At 47.5% G+C, this 16027-nt stretch overlaps 2 protein-coding genes across 2 annotated transcripts in view; one reads left to right on the top strand and one right to left on the bottom strand.

Annotated features, from left to right (window-relative positions):
* The window catches only part of LOC138847136 (ankyrin repeat domain-containing protein 26-like), a 271305-nt gene that overhangs the window by 227521 nt on the left and 27757 nt on the right, over positions 1 to 16027 (bottom strand). The window lies entirely within an intron of this gene.
* Positions 1 to 16027, top strand: part of LOC108176799 (germ cell-specific gene 1-like protein) — a 49596-nt gene that overhangs the window by 27283 nt on the left and 6286 nt on the right. Inside the window, exon 2 of the mRNA XM_070064935.1 lies at positions 15411 to 15640. Within this exon, the coding sequence (XP_069921036.1) occupies positions 15411 to 15640 (230 nt within the window). The remainder of the gene's footprint in view (positions 1 to 15410; positions 15641 to 16027) is intronic.

Genomic DNA, 16027 nt, shown 5'->3' with positions numbered 1-16027 from the left:
CTAGTGACCTTGAACATTTTTTCATGTGCCTGTTGGCCATTTGGATTTCCTCTTTTGAAAAATGTCTATTGAGGTCCTTGGCCCATCTCTTAAGTGGGTTGTTTGTTTTGTTTTTTGTGGAGTTTCTTGATCTCTTTGTAGATTCTGGTTATTAACCCTTTATCTGTTGCATAGTTTGCAAATATTTTTTCCCATTCTGTCGGTTGTCTCTTCACTCTCCTGACTGTTTCTTTTGCAGTACAGAAACTTCTCAATTTGATGCAATCCCAATAGTTGATTTTGGCTTTGACTGCCTGTGCCTCCTGGGACTTTTCCAGAAATTCTTTGCCTGTGCCAATATCTTGAAGGGTTTCTCCAATGTTCTCAAGTAACTTGATGGTGTCAGGTTGTAGATTTAGGTCTTTAATCCATGTTGAGTGGATTTTTGTGTAAGGTGTAAGGTAGGGGTCTTGCTTCATGCTTCTGCACATGGAAATCCAGTTTTCCCAGCACCATTTATTGAATAGACTGTCCTTGCTCCAGGAATTGGTTTTAGATCCTTGATCAAATATAAGTTGGCTGTAGATGTTTGGGTTGATTTCTGGTGTTTCAATTCTGTTCCATTGGTCTATCCATCTGTTTCTGTACCAGTACCATGCTGTTTTGATTACCACTGCCCTGTAGTATGTCTTGAAATCTGGTATTGTGATGCCTCCAGCTTTGTTTTTGTTGTACAAGATTGCTTTAGCTATTCGAGGTCTCTTGTGCATCCATATGAATTTCAGCATCATTTTTTCCAGATCTGAGAAGAATGTCTTTGGTATCTTGATTGGGATTGCATTAAATCTATAAATTGCTTTTGGGAGAATGGACATGATTCTTCCAATCCATGAGCATGGAAGATTTTTCCATTTTTTGGTATCCTCTTCTATTTCTTTCTTTAAGGTTTTGTAATTTGCATCGTAGAGATCTTGAACGTCCTTGGTTAAGTTTATTCCAAGGTATTTGATAGTTTTTGTAGCTATTGTGAATGGGATTGATCTTAGCAGTTCTTTCTCAGCCATGGCATTGCTTGTGTATACAAAGGCTGTTGATTTTTGTGCATTGATTTTATATCCTGCTACTTTGCCAAACTCCTCTATGAGTTCCAGTAGTCTCTTAGTAGAGTTCTTTGGATCCTCTAAGTACAGAATCATATCGTCTGCAAAGAGGGATATTTGACTTCTTCCTTCTCAATTTGTATTCCTTTGATTTCTTTTTCTTGTCTGATGGCTCTGGCTAAAACTTCCAGAACTATGTTAAATAGAAGTGGTGAGAGTGGGCATCCCTGTCTGGTGCCAGATCTCAGTGGAAATGCTTCCAACTTTTCCCCATTCAATAGGATGCTGGCTGTGGGCCTTTCATAAATTGTTTTGATTATATTGAGGAATGTTCCTTCTATACCCAATTTGCTTAGAGTTTTCATCATGAAAGGGTGTTGAATTTTATCGAATGCTTTCTCTGCATCTATTGAGATAATCATATGGTTTTTCTTCTGCAGTCTGTTAATGTGGTGAATCACATTGATTGATTTGCGAATGTTGAACCATCCCTGCATACCAGGGATAAATCTCACTTGGTCTGGGTGGATGATTTTCCTGATGTGTTGTTGTATTCTATTGGCCAGAATTTTATTGAGGATTTTTGCATCTATGTTCATCAGGGATATTGGTCTATAATTTTCTTTCAGTGCTGCATCTTTCTCTGGCTTAGGGATTAAGGTGATGCTGGCTTCATAGAAAGAATTTGGGAGGATTCCATCTTTTTCGATTGTTCTGAATAGTTTGAGAAGGAATGGAATCAGTTCTTCTTTAAATGTCTGGTGGAATTCAGCAGTGAATCCATCTGGTCCTGGGCTTTTCTTTGTTGGGAGGGCCTTTATTACTGTTTCAATTTCTGTTTCATTTACGGGTCTGTTAGGTTTTCTATGTCTTCATGGTTCAATTTAGGTAGATTGCATGTGTCCAGGAATCTATCCATTTCTGATAGGTTTTCCTGTTTGCTGGCATACAAGTCCTTGTAGTAATTTCTGATGATTCTTTTTATTTCTGTGGTGTCTGTTGTTACGTTTCCTTTTTCATCTCTGATTTTATTGATTTGGGTCTTTTCTCTTCTTTTTTTAGGTAATTGGGCCAATGGGGTGTCAATTTTGTTTATTTTTTCAAAAAACCAGCTTCTCGCTTGACTGATTTTTTGTAATGTTTTTTTTTTTTATTCAATCCTGTTAATTTCTTCTCTGATTTTAACTATTTCTCTTCTCTTACTAGATTTGCGGTTGGTTTGCTGTAGTTTTTCTAGGTCTTTGAGATGCGCTGAAAGCTCATTTATTTGGTATCTTTCCAATTTCTTGATATAGGCACCTATTGCTATAAATTTGCCTCTCAATACTGCTTTTGCTGTATCCCATAAGTTTTGATATGTTGTGTTGTTATCCTCATTTACTTCCAGAAAGTTTTTGATTTCTCTTTTGATTTCTTGAATGACCGAGTGTTCATTCAGGAGCATGTTGTTCAGTCTCCATGTGTTTGCATACTTTCTGGGGTTTCCTGAGTTGCTAATTTCCAGCTTCATTCTGCCGTGGTCTGAGAAGCTGCATGGTATGATTCTAATTCTTTTAAATTTGCTGAGACTTGCTTTATGACCTAGTATGTGATCAATCCTAGAGAAGGTTCCATGCACTGCTGAGAAGAATGTGAAGTCTTTAGATGTAGGATTGAAAGTTCTGTAGATATCTGTTAGATCCATTTGGGCAATAGTGTCGATTAAATCTGCTGTTTCCTTGTTGATCTTCTGTCCGGATGATCTGTCTATTTCTGAGAGTGGAGTATTGAAGTCCCCCAGTACTATTGTATTGGAATCTAAATCTCCCTTTAAGTCCCTTAACATATCTTTTAAATAGACCGGTACCCTATAATTAGGTGCATATACATTTATAATAGTTACATCTTCCTGTTGAATTGAACCCTTAATCATTATATAGTGTCCCTCTTTGTCTCTCTTAACAGTTTTTGTATTAAAGTTTTTTTTTTTGTCTGATATTAATATGGCTACACCTGCTTTTTTTTGGTTTCTGTTGGCATGGAATATCTTTTTCCAACCTTTCACTTTCAGTCTGCATGCATCTTTGTTAGAGAGATGTGTTTCTTGTAGGCAACAAATAGCTGGGTTGTGTTCTGTGAGCCAATCAGCCAATTGGTGTCTTTTAACTGAAGAGTTAATACCATTAATGTTTAATGTGACTATTGATACGTAGTGACTTTGCCCTGCCATTTTCCTGGAGATATTTTCTAGTATATGCTTTGAACTTCCCATGCTATTTTACTGGTGGTTTTTCTTCCTTTCCCTTCTTTCATATTGATGGCCGTGTTTCTGTGTTTCTGAGTGTAGCACATCTTTAAGTATCTTTTGCAGGGCCGGACGAGTGGCCACAAAGTCTTTCAATTTCTGTTTGCTATGAAAGGTCTTTATTTCACCTTCATTCACAAATGAGAGCTTGTCAGGATATAATATTCTGGGCTGGCAATTTTTCTCTCTTAGCACCTGTGCTATGTCTCGCCATTCCCTCCTAGCCTGTAGTGTTTCTGAAGAGAAGTCTGCTGTGAGTCTAATTGGAGATCCTCTGAGAGTAATCTGACATTTCTCTCTTGCACATTTTAGGATCTTTTCTTTATGTTTCACTGTGGTAAGTTTAATTACCACGTGTCGTGGTGAGGATCTCTTTTGGTCATGTTTACTGGGGGTTCTATGAGCTTCCTGTACTAGGATGTCTCTGTCCTTCTCCAAACCTGGAAAGTTCTCTGTTAGTATCTCACTAAAAAGGCCTTCTAATCCTTTCTCTCTCTCCATGACTTCAGGAACTCCTAGAACTCGAATGTTGGTTTTTTTAATAGTATCCTGTAGATTCCCCACAATATTTTTTAGATTTCTTTTTCCTCTTCTTTTCTTTGGTTTGACTGTATCCTTTCCTGTTCTCTATCTTCTAAGTCTGATATTCTCTCTTCTGCTTCACCCATTGTGTTTTTAAGGCTCTCTAATGTGTTTGTCATTTGATCTATTGAGCTCTTCATTTCATTTTGATTTCTCTTCACTATCACACTTTCCTGTTCTACTAGTTGTTTCGTTTCATTTTGATTCTTCCTTAAAATTTCATTTTCACGAGAGAGATTTTCAATCCTGTCCAATAAGGATTTCTGTAGTTCAAGGATTTGCTTTTGAAAACTTACAAATGTTCTTATCATTAATTTTTTGAAATCCGTATCTTGCATTTCTTCTATCTCATCATCTTCATAATCTTGGCTTGGGGTGTTTTGTTTATTTGGAGGCATCATAGTGTCATTGTTGATCTTGTTCCCTCGATTTCTGTGTTTGTTGCTTGGCATAGTTAATTCTTCTTTCGTCACTGTGCATTTTTTAAAAATTTTTTTTTATTTTATACTATGTCTGTGTTAAGTGGACTGCCTGCTGTTGGAGGAGCCTTGGAGGCTTGAGATGGGTGTGGCCTGAGAGCTCTGCTTGGTTCTTCTGGGTTATGGGTGTGCAAAGGTGACACCCTCAGGTTATGCGTGGTAAATCTCTCTCTTTTTATTTATTTATTTATTCATTCAGGAGGGAAGTAATACCGCACGGCACGGCTGTGCAGAATTGATGGTATTTAGCTTCCAATCTCTGGCTTCTACCCAAAGAGTCTGTGCAGGCTCTGTTTCTCCTCTGGACTCCCACTGGGTTGCCTAGGCTACTGAATTGTAGTGACTCAGTTCCTTAGCTCTTCCCTGTTGTTATGCAAATCCAGAGTGGGGGCCTGCTCTTTATCTCTTGCAAACCTTGCATACTCTTGCAAACCTTGCAACCTTGCAACCTTTGCAAGGTTGGCGGAGAGAGAAACCCCCCACCTTTTTTCCTTCTCTCCTGTAGTCAGTCTGGTGAACTTTCCTGCTCCCCTCTAGATTCTGACCGCCGTTTCCCCTCCAATGTCTCAGGTTACTGAGCTCACTTCCCCTTCCAGTGCCAATGTGTGGACTTGGAGTCCTGGGTGTCCCAACTCTCCCCGCTGGTGTCTGTGTTACATCCACTCCCCTTCCTGCACTGGTGCACAGACACTGCGGCTCGGCTTCCGCGAGGTGGGCGACCTTGTTCTCCCAGTAGGTCCTCCAAGTCACAGCCACTAGATCCAGAAGCGCTTCCTCTGCAATTTTTTCCTGATCCTTTTTTTGAGGCTACTGTAACTCCACTTTTATTAAACTAAAGTTTCCTGGACTATTGGTGCGTGCCCTCACTATTCCGCCATCTTGGGTCCGGCCCCCCCCCACTTTGTTTATTTCTAATTTGGAAGAGAGAGAGATGTCTCCCATCTGCTGGCTCAGTCCCTAATTGCCTTCAACATCCAGGGCTGGGCCAGGCTGAAGCCAGGGACCAGGAGCTCCTTCCGGGTACTTGGGCCATCACCTGCTGCCTCCCAGAGTGTACATCAGCAGGAAGCTGGGTGGGAAGTGGAGGAGCCAGGGTTTGAACCAGGCCCTCCGGGCGTGGGACGTGAGCATCCCAAGTGGCGACCCAGCTGTGGCACCTAGTGCCCACCCCAGCCCCCGGCTCTGGGCATGGAAAGCGGGTGAGTTTGCAGCCCTTCTCAGTCTCAGCTCTAAGTGCCCTTGTTTTATGCACAACCGGAACAGCTGTGCTTGGCAGCCCCGGCTCATGTGTCATCTCCCCGTGTCTCATTTAATCCCATTTGTCCTGTTTTCATTCCTGTTGTACGGCCGAGGAAGCTGGGTCTCCATGAGCTTCAGGAACTGGAGGTCCCCAGCCAGTAAGTGTGGGAGCCACCCCCCACCCCCGCCAAGACATCTCTTCCTGCAAGTTTAAGGCCACACTCAGCCACTCTCCCAGCTCCTGCCATCAGCATAAGCTCTTAGCTGATTTCCCAATAATCCTCCCCTGCTGTTCCGGGGCCTGTTATCATTCATTATTGCATTTTGCAGCCTCATAGATTGTTTTATTTTCCCCTCCCAGTGGCTGTTGCCTGTGAACAGCCAAGAGCCCGGCGGCGCGTGGCTGTGAGTGCCTCGTGCCAGAGTTGTTGGTGGACTGGAGGACATTGGCAGTGGGGCAGTGCCCTTGACCTGCCCAGAAGAGGAGGTGGATTGTGACAGGCTTCCTGCCCAATGGCCATGCCCTCTCCCTCTCAGTCCTCTTTCCAGTCCGACAAATGGATGGAAAAGTGAGTGAAGTCTTCCTTACAATCCTGAGTGTTCCCTACTCTTGTATTTGAAAGTGGTTGGGTGACAATGTGATGTCTCGCGCTGCAGCAGCCATCTTGTGCCTCCAGGAGAAATTCCAGAGAATTAAAGACCCAGGTGGTGGGCATTTAAGGATCAATCCTTAAACACCTGCTTTCAGCCTCAATAAGAAAATCATTGATACGAAAGAATGTTCAGAATGCATCTCTATAGTCTAAGGAATAACAATGAAAGACCCATGTACTCATTACTTGAGCTAAGGGTTAGAATGTGAGTGAGTCTTAGATGCTCTGTGTGCCCCTCCGTTCTCTCCCCAGGGCTGGCATCACTCCTTCATTCTGGGTGAGCCATTTCCTGCCATTCCTTACAGTTTTCCCACCTATGTCTGCCTGAATTATGTTTTTAAAGATTTATTTATTTGAAAAGGCAGAGTGACATAGAGGGGAGGGAGGGAGGAAGGGAAGGAGGGGGAGAGAGAAAGAGAGAGAGAAATATCTTCTATCTGCTGGTTCATTCCCCAAATGTCTGCAACAACCAGGACTGGGGCAGGCTGAAGCCAGGAGCCAGCGATGCCATCCGGGGTTGGCTGTGCTCACATTTTGATATAAGCACTTCTGATAAGCTCCATCAGAAGTGGAGCAGCCGAGACTTGAACCGGTGCCCTCATGTGGAATGCTGGTATTGCAGGAGCCCCAACATCCATGCTTTTAAAAATGATCAGCCTAGCTGGTGGCATTGTGGGGTAGTGGGTAAAGCCACCACCTGCAGTGCCAGCATCCCATATGGGCACCGGTTTGAGTCCTGGCTGCTCCACTTCCCATCCAGCTCTCTGCTATGGCCTGGGAAATCAGTAGAAGTTGGCCCAAGTCCTTGTGCCCCTGCACCCACATGGGAGACCTGGAGGAAGCTCCTGGCTCCTGGCTTTGGATCAGCACAGCTCCAGCCATGGCGGTCATCTGGGGAATTAACCAGTGGATGGAAGACCCCCCCCCCCTTCTGTAACTCTGCTTTACAAATCAATAAATAAATCTAAAAAGAAGATCAGCTCTGAGTGACACGGGACCCTGGAATGAGGCCTCGCCGCTGGCCTTCATCGTTGGGTTCTGCTGCCCTTGGAGCTTCTAATGGGAGGGGAGGGGCCAGTTGGATGTTCCCCGTCATCAAAGCTGCCCTGACTCGGTTTGCCCAGAAGTCAGCAGGAGCTTTGCTGGAAGGCCAGTGTCCCGTTTCTGTCCCGGGCTCTCTGTGTCTGGGCACCTTGAGTGGTCATCTCCAAAGGAGAGGCAGCCTGGGCCCCAGCGGGCAGGGAGAGGACTTGGAAGGACTTAGCCTCTGACCTCAGGAGATGGCTTTGCCCCGAGCAAATCTTGCTAAGGGGTTTTTTATAAAAGAAATTTATCTATTTGAAAGACAAGAGTGGTAGAGAGATATAAATGAGAGATACAGATAGATGGATAGATGATTGATACATAGATATAGATGATAGTAGAGACAGAAAAACAGAGAGAGAGAGAGAGAGAGAGAGAGAGAGAGAATTAGATCTTCCATCTGCTGTTTCATTCCCCAAATGGCTGCAACATCTGGGGCTGGGTCAGGCTGAAACCAGGAACTAGGAGCTCCTGCAGGTCTCCCATGTGGGTGCAGGGGCCCAAACACTGGAGCCATCCTCTGCTGCCTCCCAGGCATGTTGGCAGGAAGCTGGATTAGAAGCAGAGCGTCTGGGATTGGAACCAGCCCTCCGATATGGGATGCCAGTGTCGCAAGTGGTGGCTTAACCCACTGCGCCACAGCACCGGCCCCAGCTAAAGATCGCTTCAGCTGTGCCTGTTCCAGACTGTTTAGAAATACGTGCAGGTAGGCCATGGCTGCGTAGTCTCCTCACGGTTTCAGCTCCCCTCTCCCAGTCACCGCTCACAGGCGGTGTGGGCTGCGTCGGCAGAGCCTGCCTCGTGGCTGGGCGGCCGGTGCCTCCCGGGGGCTCTCGGCTCGGATGTTCTGGAACAAAGCCTGGCAAACTGGAGCCCAGGAGGCAAATCCTGCTTTGTATTGCTTCTTCAATTTTAATTTTTAATTGCGATGAAAAACACATAACCTGAAACTTAGCATCTTGACCATTTAAAGGCAGAGAGACAGGAGTGGGGTGTGTGTGTGTGTGTGTGTGTGTGTGTGTGTGTGTGTGTGTTTGTGAGAGAGAGAGAAAGAGCCATAGAGATCAAGAGAGAGATTGAGACAGAGAGAGAGAGAGAGAGAGAGAGAGAGAGTCCTTCCATCTGCTGATTCTCTCCCCAAATGCCCACAACAGCCAGGGCTGGGTCAGGCCAAAGCCAGGAGCCCAGAGCACCATCTGAGGCTCCCAAGTGGGTGACAGGGACCCAGGCACTTGTGCTGTTATTGGCTGCCTCCCAGGACACATCCGCAGGGAGCTGGATCAGAAGTGGAGTGGCTGGGATTCCCTCCAGCACTGGATGTGTGTTCCAAGCAGTGGCTTCAGCCGCTGTGCCACAATGCTCTGCCCCCGGCACAGCATTTGGCAAGTATGCAGCTTGGACTGCTTGGCCTGCTTACATCGTGGGGCCTCTGGCCTGCATCTGTAAATAAAGTTTTATTGGAACATAGCCACGCCCACTGCTTCCTTCCTGGGAGGCTTCCTGGCCATAGTGTCCGAGCTGGGCGGTTGAGACAGGGGTTCTATGGTGCCCCAAGCCTAATCTATTCATGACCCGGCTCTTCCCAGAGACGTGTTCTAGAATGATCAGAATGGTCGCATCCTGCTCCAAGGCGCCAGGCCAAGGAGGCTCTGTGGCTGCCACCCCAGCTGCCTCAGTCTCTCCTTTGTGATGGGGACAGACCAGACCAGAATTGTCACCGATCGGAGTGGTTGTGACTCGGCTGACCGCCTTTCTTGGGGTGAGCACCCCTTTTTTAAAAAAGATTGATTGATTTGAAAGGCAGAGTTTTATACACACACACACACAGAGCGCTTCTATCCCCTGGTTCACTCCCCAAGATGGCTACAATAGCCAAGTCTGGGCTAGGCCCAAAGCCAGGTGCAAAGAACTCCTGCCATGTGGGAGCAGGAGCCCAAGCACTTGGGCCATTTTCTACTGCTTTCCCAGGCCATAGCAGGGAACTGGATTGGAAGTGGAGCAGCCGGGACTGGAACTGATGCCCACATGGGATGCCGGCACTGCAGGCGGTGGCTTCACCTGCTATGCCAAAGTGCCGGCCCCAAGCTCCCCTTTCTGAGTCACCACCCATCCCTGGCGCCACCAGAAGCCAAGGCCGCACCCCATTCTGCCTCACGATGTGGCCACTTCCTGCTCCAAACTCCAAGGTCCCTGTCCCTTTCCTAGACCCCATGTGAGCCCACGTAGGGCTGTGCTGCAGTACAAAGCAACCCTGCAGTAGGGAGGCAGAGTGGAGGGCTGTTTCTCTCCTGGGTGGCACAGCCGCACCCCCACCAGTCTTTCCAGGGCCCCAGTTCCTGGGGGCAGCTGGGAAGGAGGGCGGAGGAGGCCTGCCTGGGGTCTCCAGCCCCGACTCGGACTGTCCATTTGCAGGAGCCATGCAGGGCCATGTCTACTGCCCAGGAGGCCCGGATGTCTTCAGCCCCATGGAAGAAGGGACCCAGGCTTTGGGTGGCTATGCTGGTCTTTGCCACAAATGTTGATGCCTTAACCTGGTGTTTGGGGTCCATACGCGTGTGTGTCCAGCTTTGGGAGTGGAAAGGCTGAGAGAGTGTGATCCAGGACAAGTACAACCTCACATTTTCCTCCTGGTCCAGCACAGCCCGGACACAGGGCCAGCGCACAGAGGTGGAGGCACGGGCAGGGTCCCTCACTCAGCTGGCAAATGTCCGGTCACCTTTACCACGTGCCAAGCTCTGTTCTGGGCCATGGAGACCCAAAGACACACTCAGTTGCTCTGCCCTGACACATTCTTTTTCTTCTTTGGGTTCATGGAGGAGGAGATTATCTTAATGCCTCAGGGCCTTTGCATGTGCCATTCCTGCTTCCTGGAATCCCCTCCCCCCAGCTTTCCTCTTTGCTTGCCTGGCCAGAACCCACTTTGTGTCTCTTCAGATACGGACTGGGTAGACTATTCCCTTTACCTGTGCAAATACTTGTCCTTTGTAAATGTTAGCACAGCTGCATGAAGTAATGTTTTCCCTGCATCTGATCTAATTTCAGGTCAGTTGCCACTCTTGAGTTTCTAAGCTCCATGATGGCAGGTGCATTTCTGGGTGCTCAGAGCCCTAGCGGGATGCCTGGGTGCAAGAGACATGGTGTCTTGTGCTTGCAAAAGTTCCAAGCAGCGCTGTCACCAGCTCACAGCTGGATCCAGGCGTGCTAGTGATGTCATCAGAGCACAATTTTCCTCCGTCTCTTGGCTTTGACTTCTGTGGTACTGGCTGTCCCTTGGGAAGGCTCTGGCCTCCTGTTGACTGTGTTAGGTCCCTCCTTCCATCCTTCCAGCCTCGGACCAGCTGGGAAGAAAAGTAAGGGCTTTGGGAGGCAGGTCGCACACACATGGTCCTGGTTCCATCGGTCATTTGCCACCTGTCTCAGAAATCCCGTGTGACACAGCGTCTTTCTCCCTTGTGACCTTGTCTGTAGCCTTGACCCCAGTCATGAGCCCCTGGGCTGCATTTACTGTCACCACTGGTTCTGTTTCTCTCATGTGACAAATGTAGCAATGCACCCATTTTTTTAAAAATTCATTTGAAAGATGGAGAGAGAGAGAGAGAGAGAGAGAGAGAGAAAGCTTCCATCACTGGGTCACTCCCTAAATGGTTGCAACAGCCAGTTCTGGATCAAGCCAAATCCAGAGCCAGGAACTTCTTCCAGATATTCCATGCGGGTGCAGGGGCCCAAGAACTTGGGCCATCTTCCACTGTTTGCCCAGGCCATAGCAGAGAGCTGAATCAGAAGTGGAGCAGCCGGGACTCAAACTGGCCTCCTATGGGATGCCTATGTCTCAGGCAGTGGCTTCATCCGCTGCACCACAGTGCAGATCCCGTACCAGTGTAAGCTCTCACCATATGCTGTCATAAGTTCTTTTTTTCAAAATCTTTTTTTTTTCAGCCGTGAAACAAAAAACTTTTATTGTCACAAAATAAAATTGAAATCTAACTGCAGAGTGACCAGGCCGATTTTACTAATGCATTTCCTGACATCAAACCTCCCATTCGCTACTTAGGAAGTAAATATTAATAATAAATCTAAGGTATTCTACCTGACCTGGAATCATTGTTTAAAAAATACTTTATGGTGCCGGCACTGTGGCATATTGGGTAAAGTCACTGCCTGCAGTGCCAGCATCCCATATGGGTGCCAGTTCGAGTCCCAGCTGCTCCACTTCTGATCTAGCTCTCTGCTATGGCCTGGAAAAGCAGTGGAAGATGGCTCAAGTCCTTGGGCCCCTGCACCCATGTGGGAGACCTGGAAGAAGCTCCTGGCTTCTGGCTTCGGATCGGTGCAGTTCCGGCCGTTGTGGCCAACTGGGGAGTGAACCAGCAGACGGAAGACCTCTCTCTCTCTCTCTCTCTCTCTCTCTCTAACTCTGACTTTCAAATAAATAAATAAATCTAAAAAATATAAAAATACTTTTCTTGAGATAGCATAATTTTATATGATACTGAAAAGCTTATTGGCTCCGCCAAATAAAAAATTCAACAACTGGAAAGTGACAAGACCACGAAGCCAGCACGCCGTCTTCCAATTGTAGCCATTCTGCTGCCAGTACTAGAATTTCATTCTTCTTTATAGCGGAATAGTATTCCGTGTGTGTGTGTGTGTGTGTGTGTGTTCCTCATCTATCTTTTTTATCTTTCAGTGGGTGATGGACACCTCAGTTGATTCCATATTTTGGCTCTTGTGAACAAAGCAGCTACAAACATGGTGGTGCAGGTGTCTCTGGTACAACGTGTTCCTGGCTTTTGGGTCTATACCCAGTTAGTGGGATTGCTGGACTGCATGGGGAAGTCCTGTTTCTAGCTTTCAAAGGAAATCTCCACACTGCTTTCCCCGGGGGCTGCCCTGATGTGCATTCCCACCTGCGGTGTGTAAAAGTTTTGCCAGCTGGGGCTGGCGCCATGGCTCACTTGGTTAATGCTCCACCTGCAGCGCCAGCATCCCATATGGGCACCAGTTCAAGTCCCGGCTGCTCCTCCTCCAGTCCAGCTCTCTTCTGTGGCCTGGGAAAGCAGTGGAGGATGGCCCAAGTGCTTGGGCCCTGCACCCGCATGGGAGACCAGGAAGAAGCCCCTGGCTCCTGGCTTCAGATCGGTGCAGCACCGTCTATAGCGGCCATTTGAGTGGTGAACCAATGGAAAGAAGACCTTTCTCTCTGTCTCTCTCTCTCACTGTCTAACTGTATCTGTCAAATAAAAAAAAGTTTTGCCAGCATCTGCTGCTGTCTTTTGGAAAACAGCCGTTGTGACAGGGGTGTGGTGCTGTCTCACCGTGGTGTTGATGAGAGAGGAAAGTGGGTGGGAAGAAGAAGATGTAACAGGGGGCAGGAATGGCAGGAGACCTCCCATAAGCTAGGCGGCAGATGAATGCAGCCCAGTTGTGGAGGAGGGGGCCGCTGGCCTTCAGGCATAGCTGGAACCAGGTGTTCACGTGGTCCAAAGGGTCTGGATGTGCCCATGCCTGTTGAATAGTGCAAGCCACTGTTCACAACAGCTTCTGTCATTCAGTAACAAGACGTAATACAGAACACACTGTTGTGATAGCTGTAGCGTTAACAATGGGCTCACGTTTATGATTGCCTGGAGATGCACTAGGTTTACATCCATTAAGTTCTCACAGCCATTTGAGGTGAGGGCCTTTGACAGTGGATAGAGTTGAGTTATGGGCAGGTTGGAGAACAGCTGAAGTTGTCCAGCTAATACATGGGAGAGGTACGGCTCACACACTGAGCCGGCTGACTCCAGCTGTGTTCTTACCCATGGTGTTCAGTCAACCCCCAGCACCCTCACGTCTCTCCTTAAAGGATTTCTTTCACAACATTTTTCTGGCTCCCTCTCAATTCTATCCCCTCCCTGGCGTGTTTCCCTTCCTTTCACCTCTTCTGTATCTCCCAGATCCAGGGGTGGGCACAACTTGTGTATGATTTCATGATGCTGTAGAGGTGGAGTCTGAACCTCTGACAGCAAGGCAGCATTGCATCCCTGCCATTTTCTCTTTTGTTGGGATTGAAAAAAGAACTCGCATATATGTTAAGGGATCTCTGTAACCCACAGACCACTTGGGGACGCAGAAAGCTCCACAGGCAATTCCAAGGCCTGGTTATAGTCATTCCTAAAGCAAATGCAAGGCTAAATACCATCCTTTCACCTAAGGAAAAGGCTGACTGTTGGATGGTAATATGTTTTTCTGAGTATTTGCTTTGTACCTTAAAGGACAACTGATCTCCTCAGTTTAGTCCCTGCCTGCAAGCCCTCAAGCTGGGCTAGCCCTCCCTGCCTCTGCAGGTGCTCTGGGCCACTCCTGCCTCCATCCTGATCACATGTTTATCGTTCATGGTTTGTCTTTCCTCCTGCATAAGGAGCTACTTAAATAGAGTGGGTGTGGCCTTTAGATCTTCATCTCCTCAATCAAGAGGATGGAGCATGGGTCGCCAACGTCTGTTGAGTGAACAGAGAACATGTGGTCACTTTTACTCCCATGTCTCAAACTCCAGCCACAGCCGTTGTCAGACAAGATGCAGCTCCTCAGATTTTGGGGCCTGGGCTCTAAGTGTCTAATACGTGACTGTTCAGTGTGATCATGAAGGCATATTTTGATTCCAAGAAAATTTTGTCAACAAGGTCACTAAATTAAGCCTCTTTGGTGTTTAAATTCTGAGTAGATCATGCAATAAATAAATAAGCCCTTCTGTGACACAAGAAAGGGCAGGTAGGTATCCTTGTTTTAGGCATGGATGTCTTAATACTTTGTTTGAATTCCTTTGCAACTAAATGGCATTTTAGAGTACTGTTCAAAATATTGTTAGAAATGAAATATTTAAGAATATTGTTGGAAATATTGTTAAATATTTATATTTAGCAATTTCGTTAGAAATGAAGTTTTCAAGAAAGAAATGTGTGTGTGTGTATAAAATGCAGTTCATGCATTAGGCATAGTGTTGGGTACAAGGACTGTATCAGGGAACTGGGAAGCAAAGACTTTGTAGTTATAAAATGACTCAACCAATGAAGGAACAGGTCTGCCCTGTGCTATGACAACTCTGGTGATGGGTGTAAATGTGGTGGTGCAGTTGGAGAGTGAGCTGGGGTATGTAGGGGTATGAGGCATGTATTGTCACACACAGTTAAGGTTGAAGGTTATAGAGGAAGGATGAGAAGAGCCAGATGTGTGAAGGGCTGAGGGAGGAGCCCTCTAGGCAGAGGGCACAGCAGGTACAAAGACCCCATTGGGAGGATGAGCTTGGTGGTGGGAACACAGAAGGGAGTCCAGTGCATGCTGGAGAGTCATGGGCTGGAGGAGGATGGAGGGACAGTACAGGGAAGTCACAGGCTGGAGGAGGATGGAGGGACAGTACAGGGAAGTCACGGGCTGGAGCAGGATGTTGTGGGCAGTACACGGAAGTCACGGGTTGGTGGAGGACAGAGGGGACAGTGTAGGGAAGCCACAGGCTGGAGGAAGATGGAGGGGACAGTGTGGGGAAGTCACGGGGTGGAGGGGGAAGGAGGGGACAGTGTGAGTAAGTCATGGGCTGGAGGAGGATGGAGGGGACAGTGCGGGGAAGTCATGGGCTGGAGGAGGATGGAGGGGACAGTGTAGGGAAGTCATGGGCTGGAGGAAGATGGAGGGGACAGTGTAGGGAAGTCATGGGCTGGAGGAAGAAGGAGGGGACAGTGCGGGGAAGTCATGGGCTGGAGGAAGAAGGAGGGGACAGTGCGGGGAAGTCATGGGCTGGAGGAGGATGGAGGGGACAGTGTAGGGAAGTCACGGGGTGGAGGAGGATGGAGGGGACAGTGTAGGGAAGTCACAGGCTGGAGGAGGATGGAGGGGACAGTGCGGGGAAGTCACGGGCTGGAGGAGGATGGAGGGGACAGTGCGGGGAAGTCACAGGGTGGAGGAGGAGCCACTGCATTGCTTCCACGTGTGCATTTTGAGAAAACACTGAGGCTGTCCTTTCTGGCTCTTGCAGCACCCAGTGGGCCTTCTTTCACCATTGGGAAAGTGATATGGCTCCTCTGGGGCCTGGTGTTCAGCAATTCTGTGCCCGTCCAGAATCTGAAAGGGACCATCAGCAAGATCATGGTATCTGCGTGGGCCTTCTTTGCTGTCATATTCCTGGCTAGCTACATGGCCAACCTGGCTACTTTCATGGTCCAGGAGGAATTCGTGGACCAAATGACCAGCCTCAGTGACAAAAAGGTAAGATCATCTGTATGTCTCTTTGAGGCTGGGTCTTACCTGCTAGCCTGACAAGGAACCGACTCAGGCACCTGTCATCCAGACTTAGCAACTCTAAAAGCACAAAAGCAGAAGGTTTTTCTTAACTCAAGTTGGATTGTCCTTAAAAAACTTAGGAACAGACCTTAAGTGTCGTTCTCCTGGGTCTAAACGGCTCCGGATCTAATTTGGAAGAACAGTTTCCCCAGGTGTCCATGCCCCATATTCATATGATCGTGCTGAGGATGCCTGCTGAGAACCTAGCATTCAGGAGCACTGTAGAGCCTATGTTGAAAGTCATGCTTTCAAAGAGAGGGTGGTGTCGAGGAAGGCCCACGAGCCTGGGCAGGGAGAAACTCAGGGTAGGAG

This window comes from Oryctolagus cuniculus, chromosome 19, assembly GCF_964237555.1.
Source record: "Oryctolagus cuniculus chromosome 19, mOryCun1.1, whole genome shotgun sequence".
NCBI classification, from domain to species: domain Eukaryota; kingdom Metazoa; phylum Chordata; class Mammalia; order Lagomorpha; family Leporidae; genus Oryctolagus; species Oryctolagus cuniculus.
Note: the sequence above shows the minus strand (reverse complement) of the source record. Positions and strands in the feature narration are given on the sequence as shown.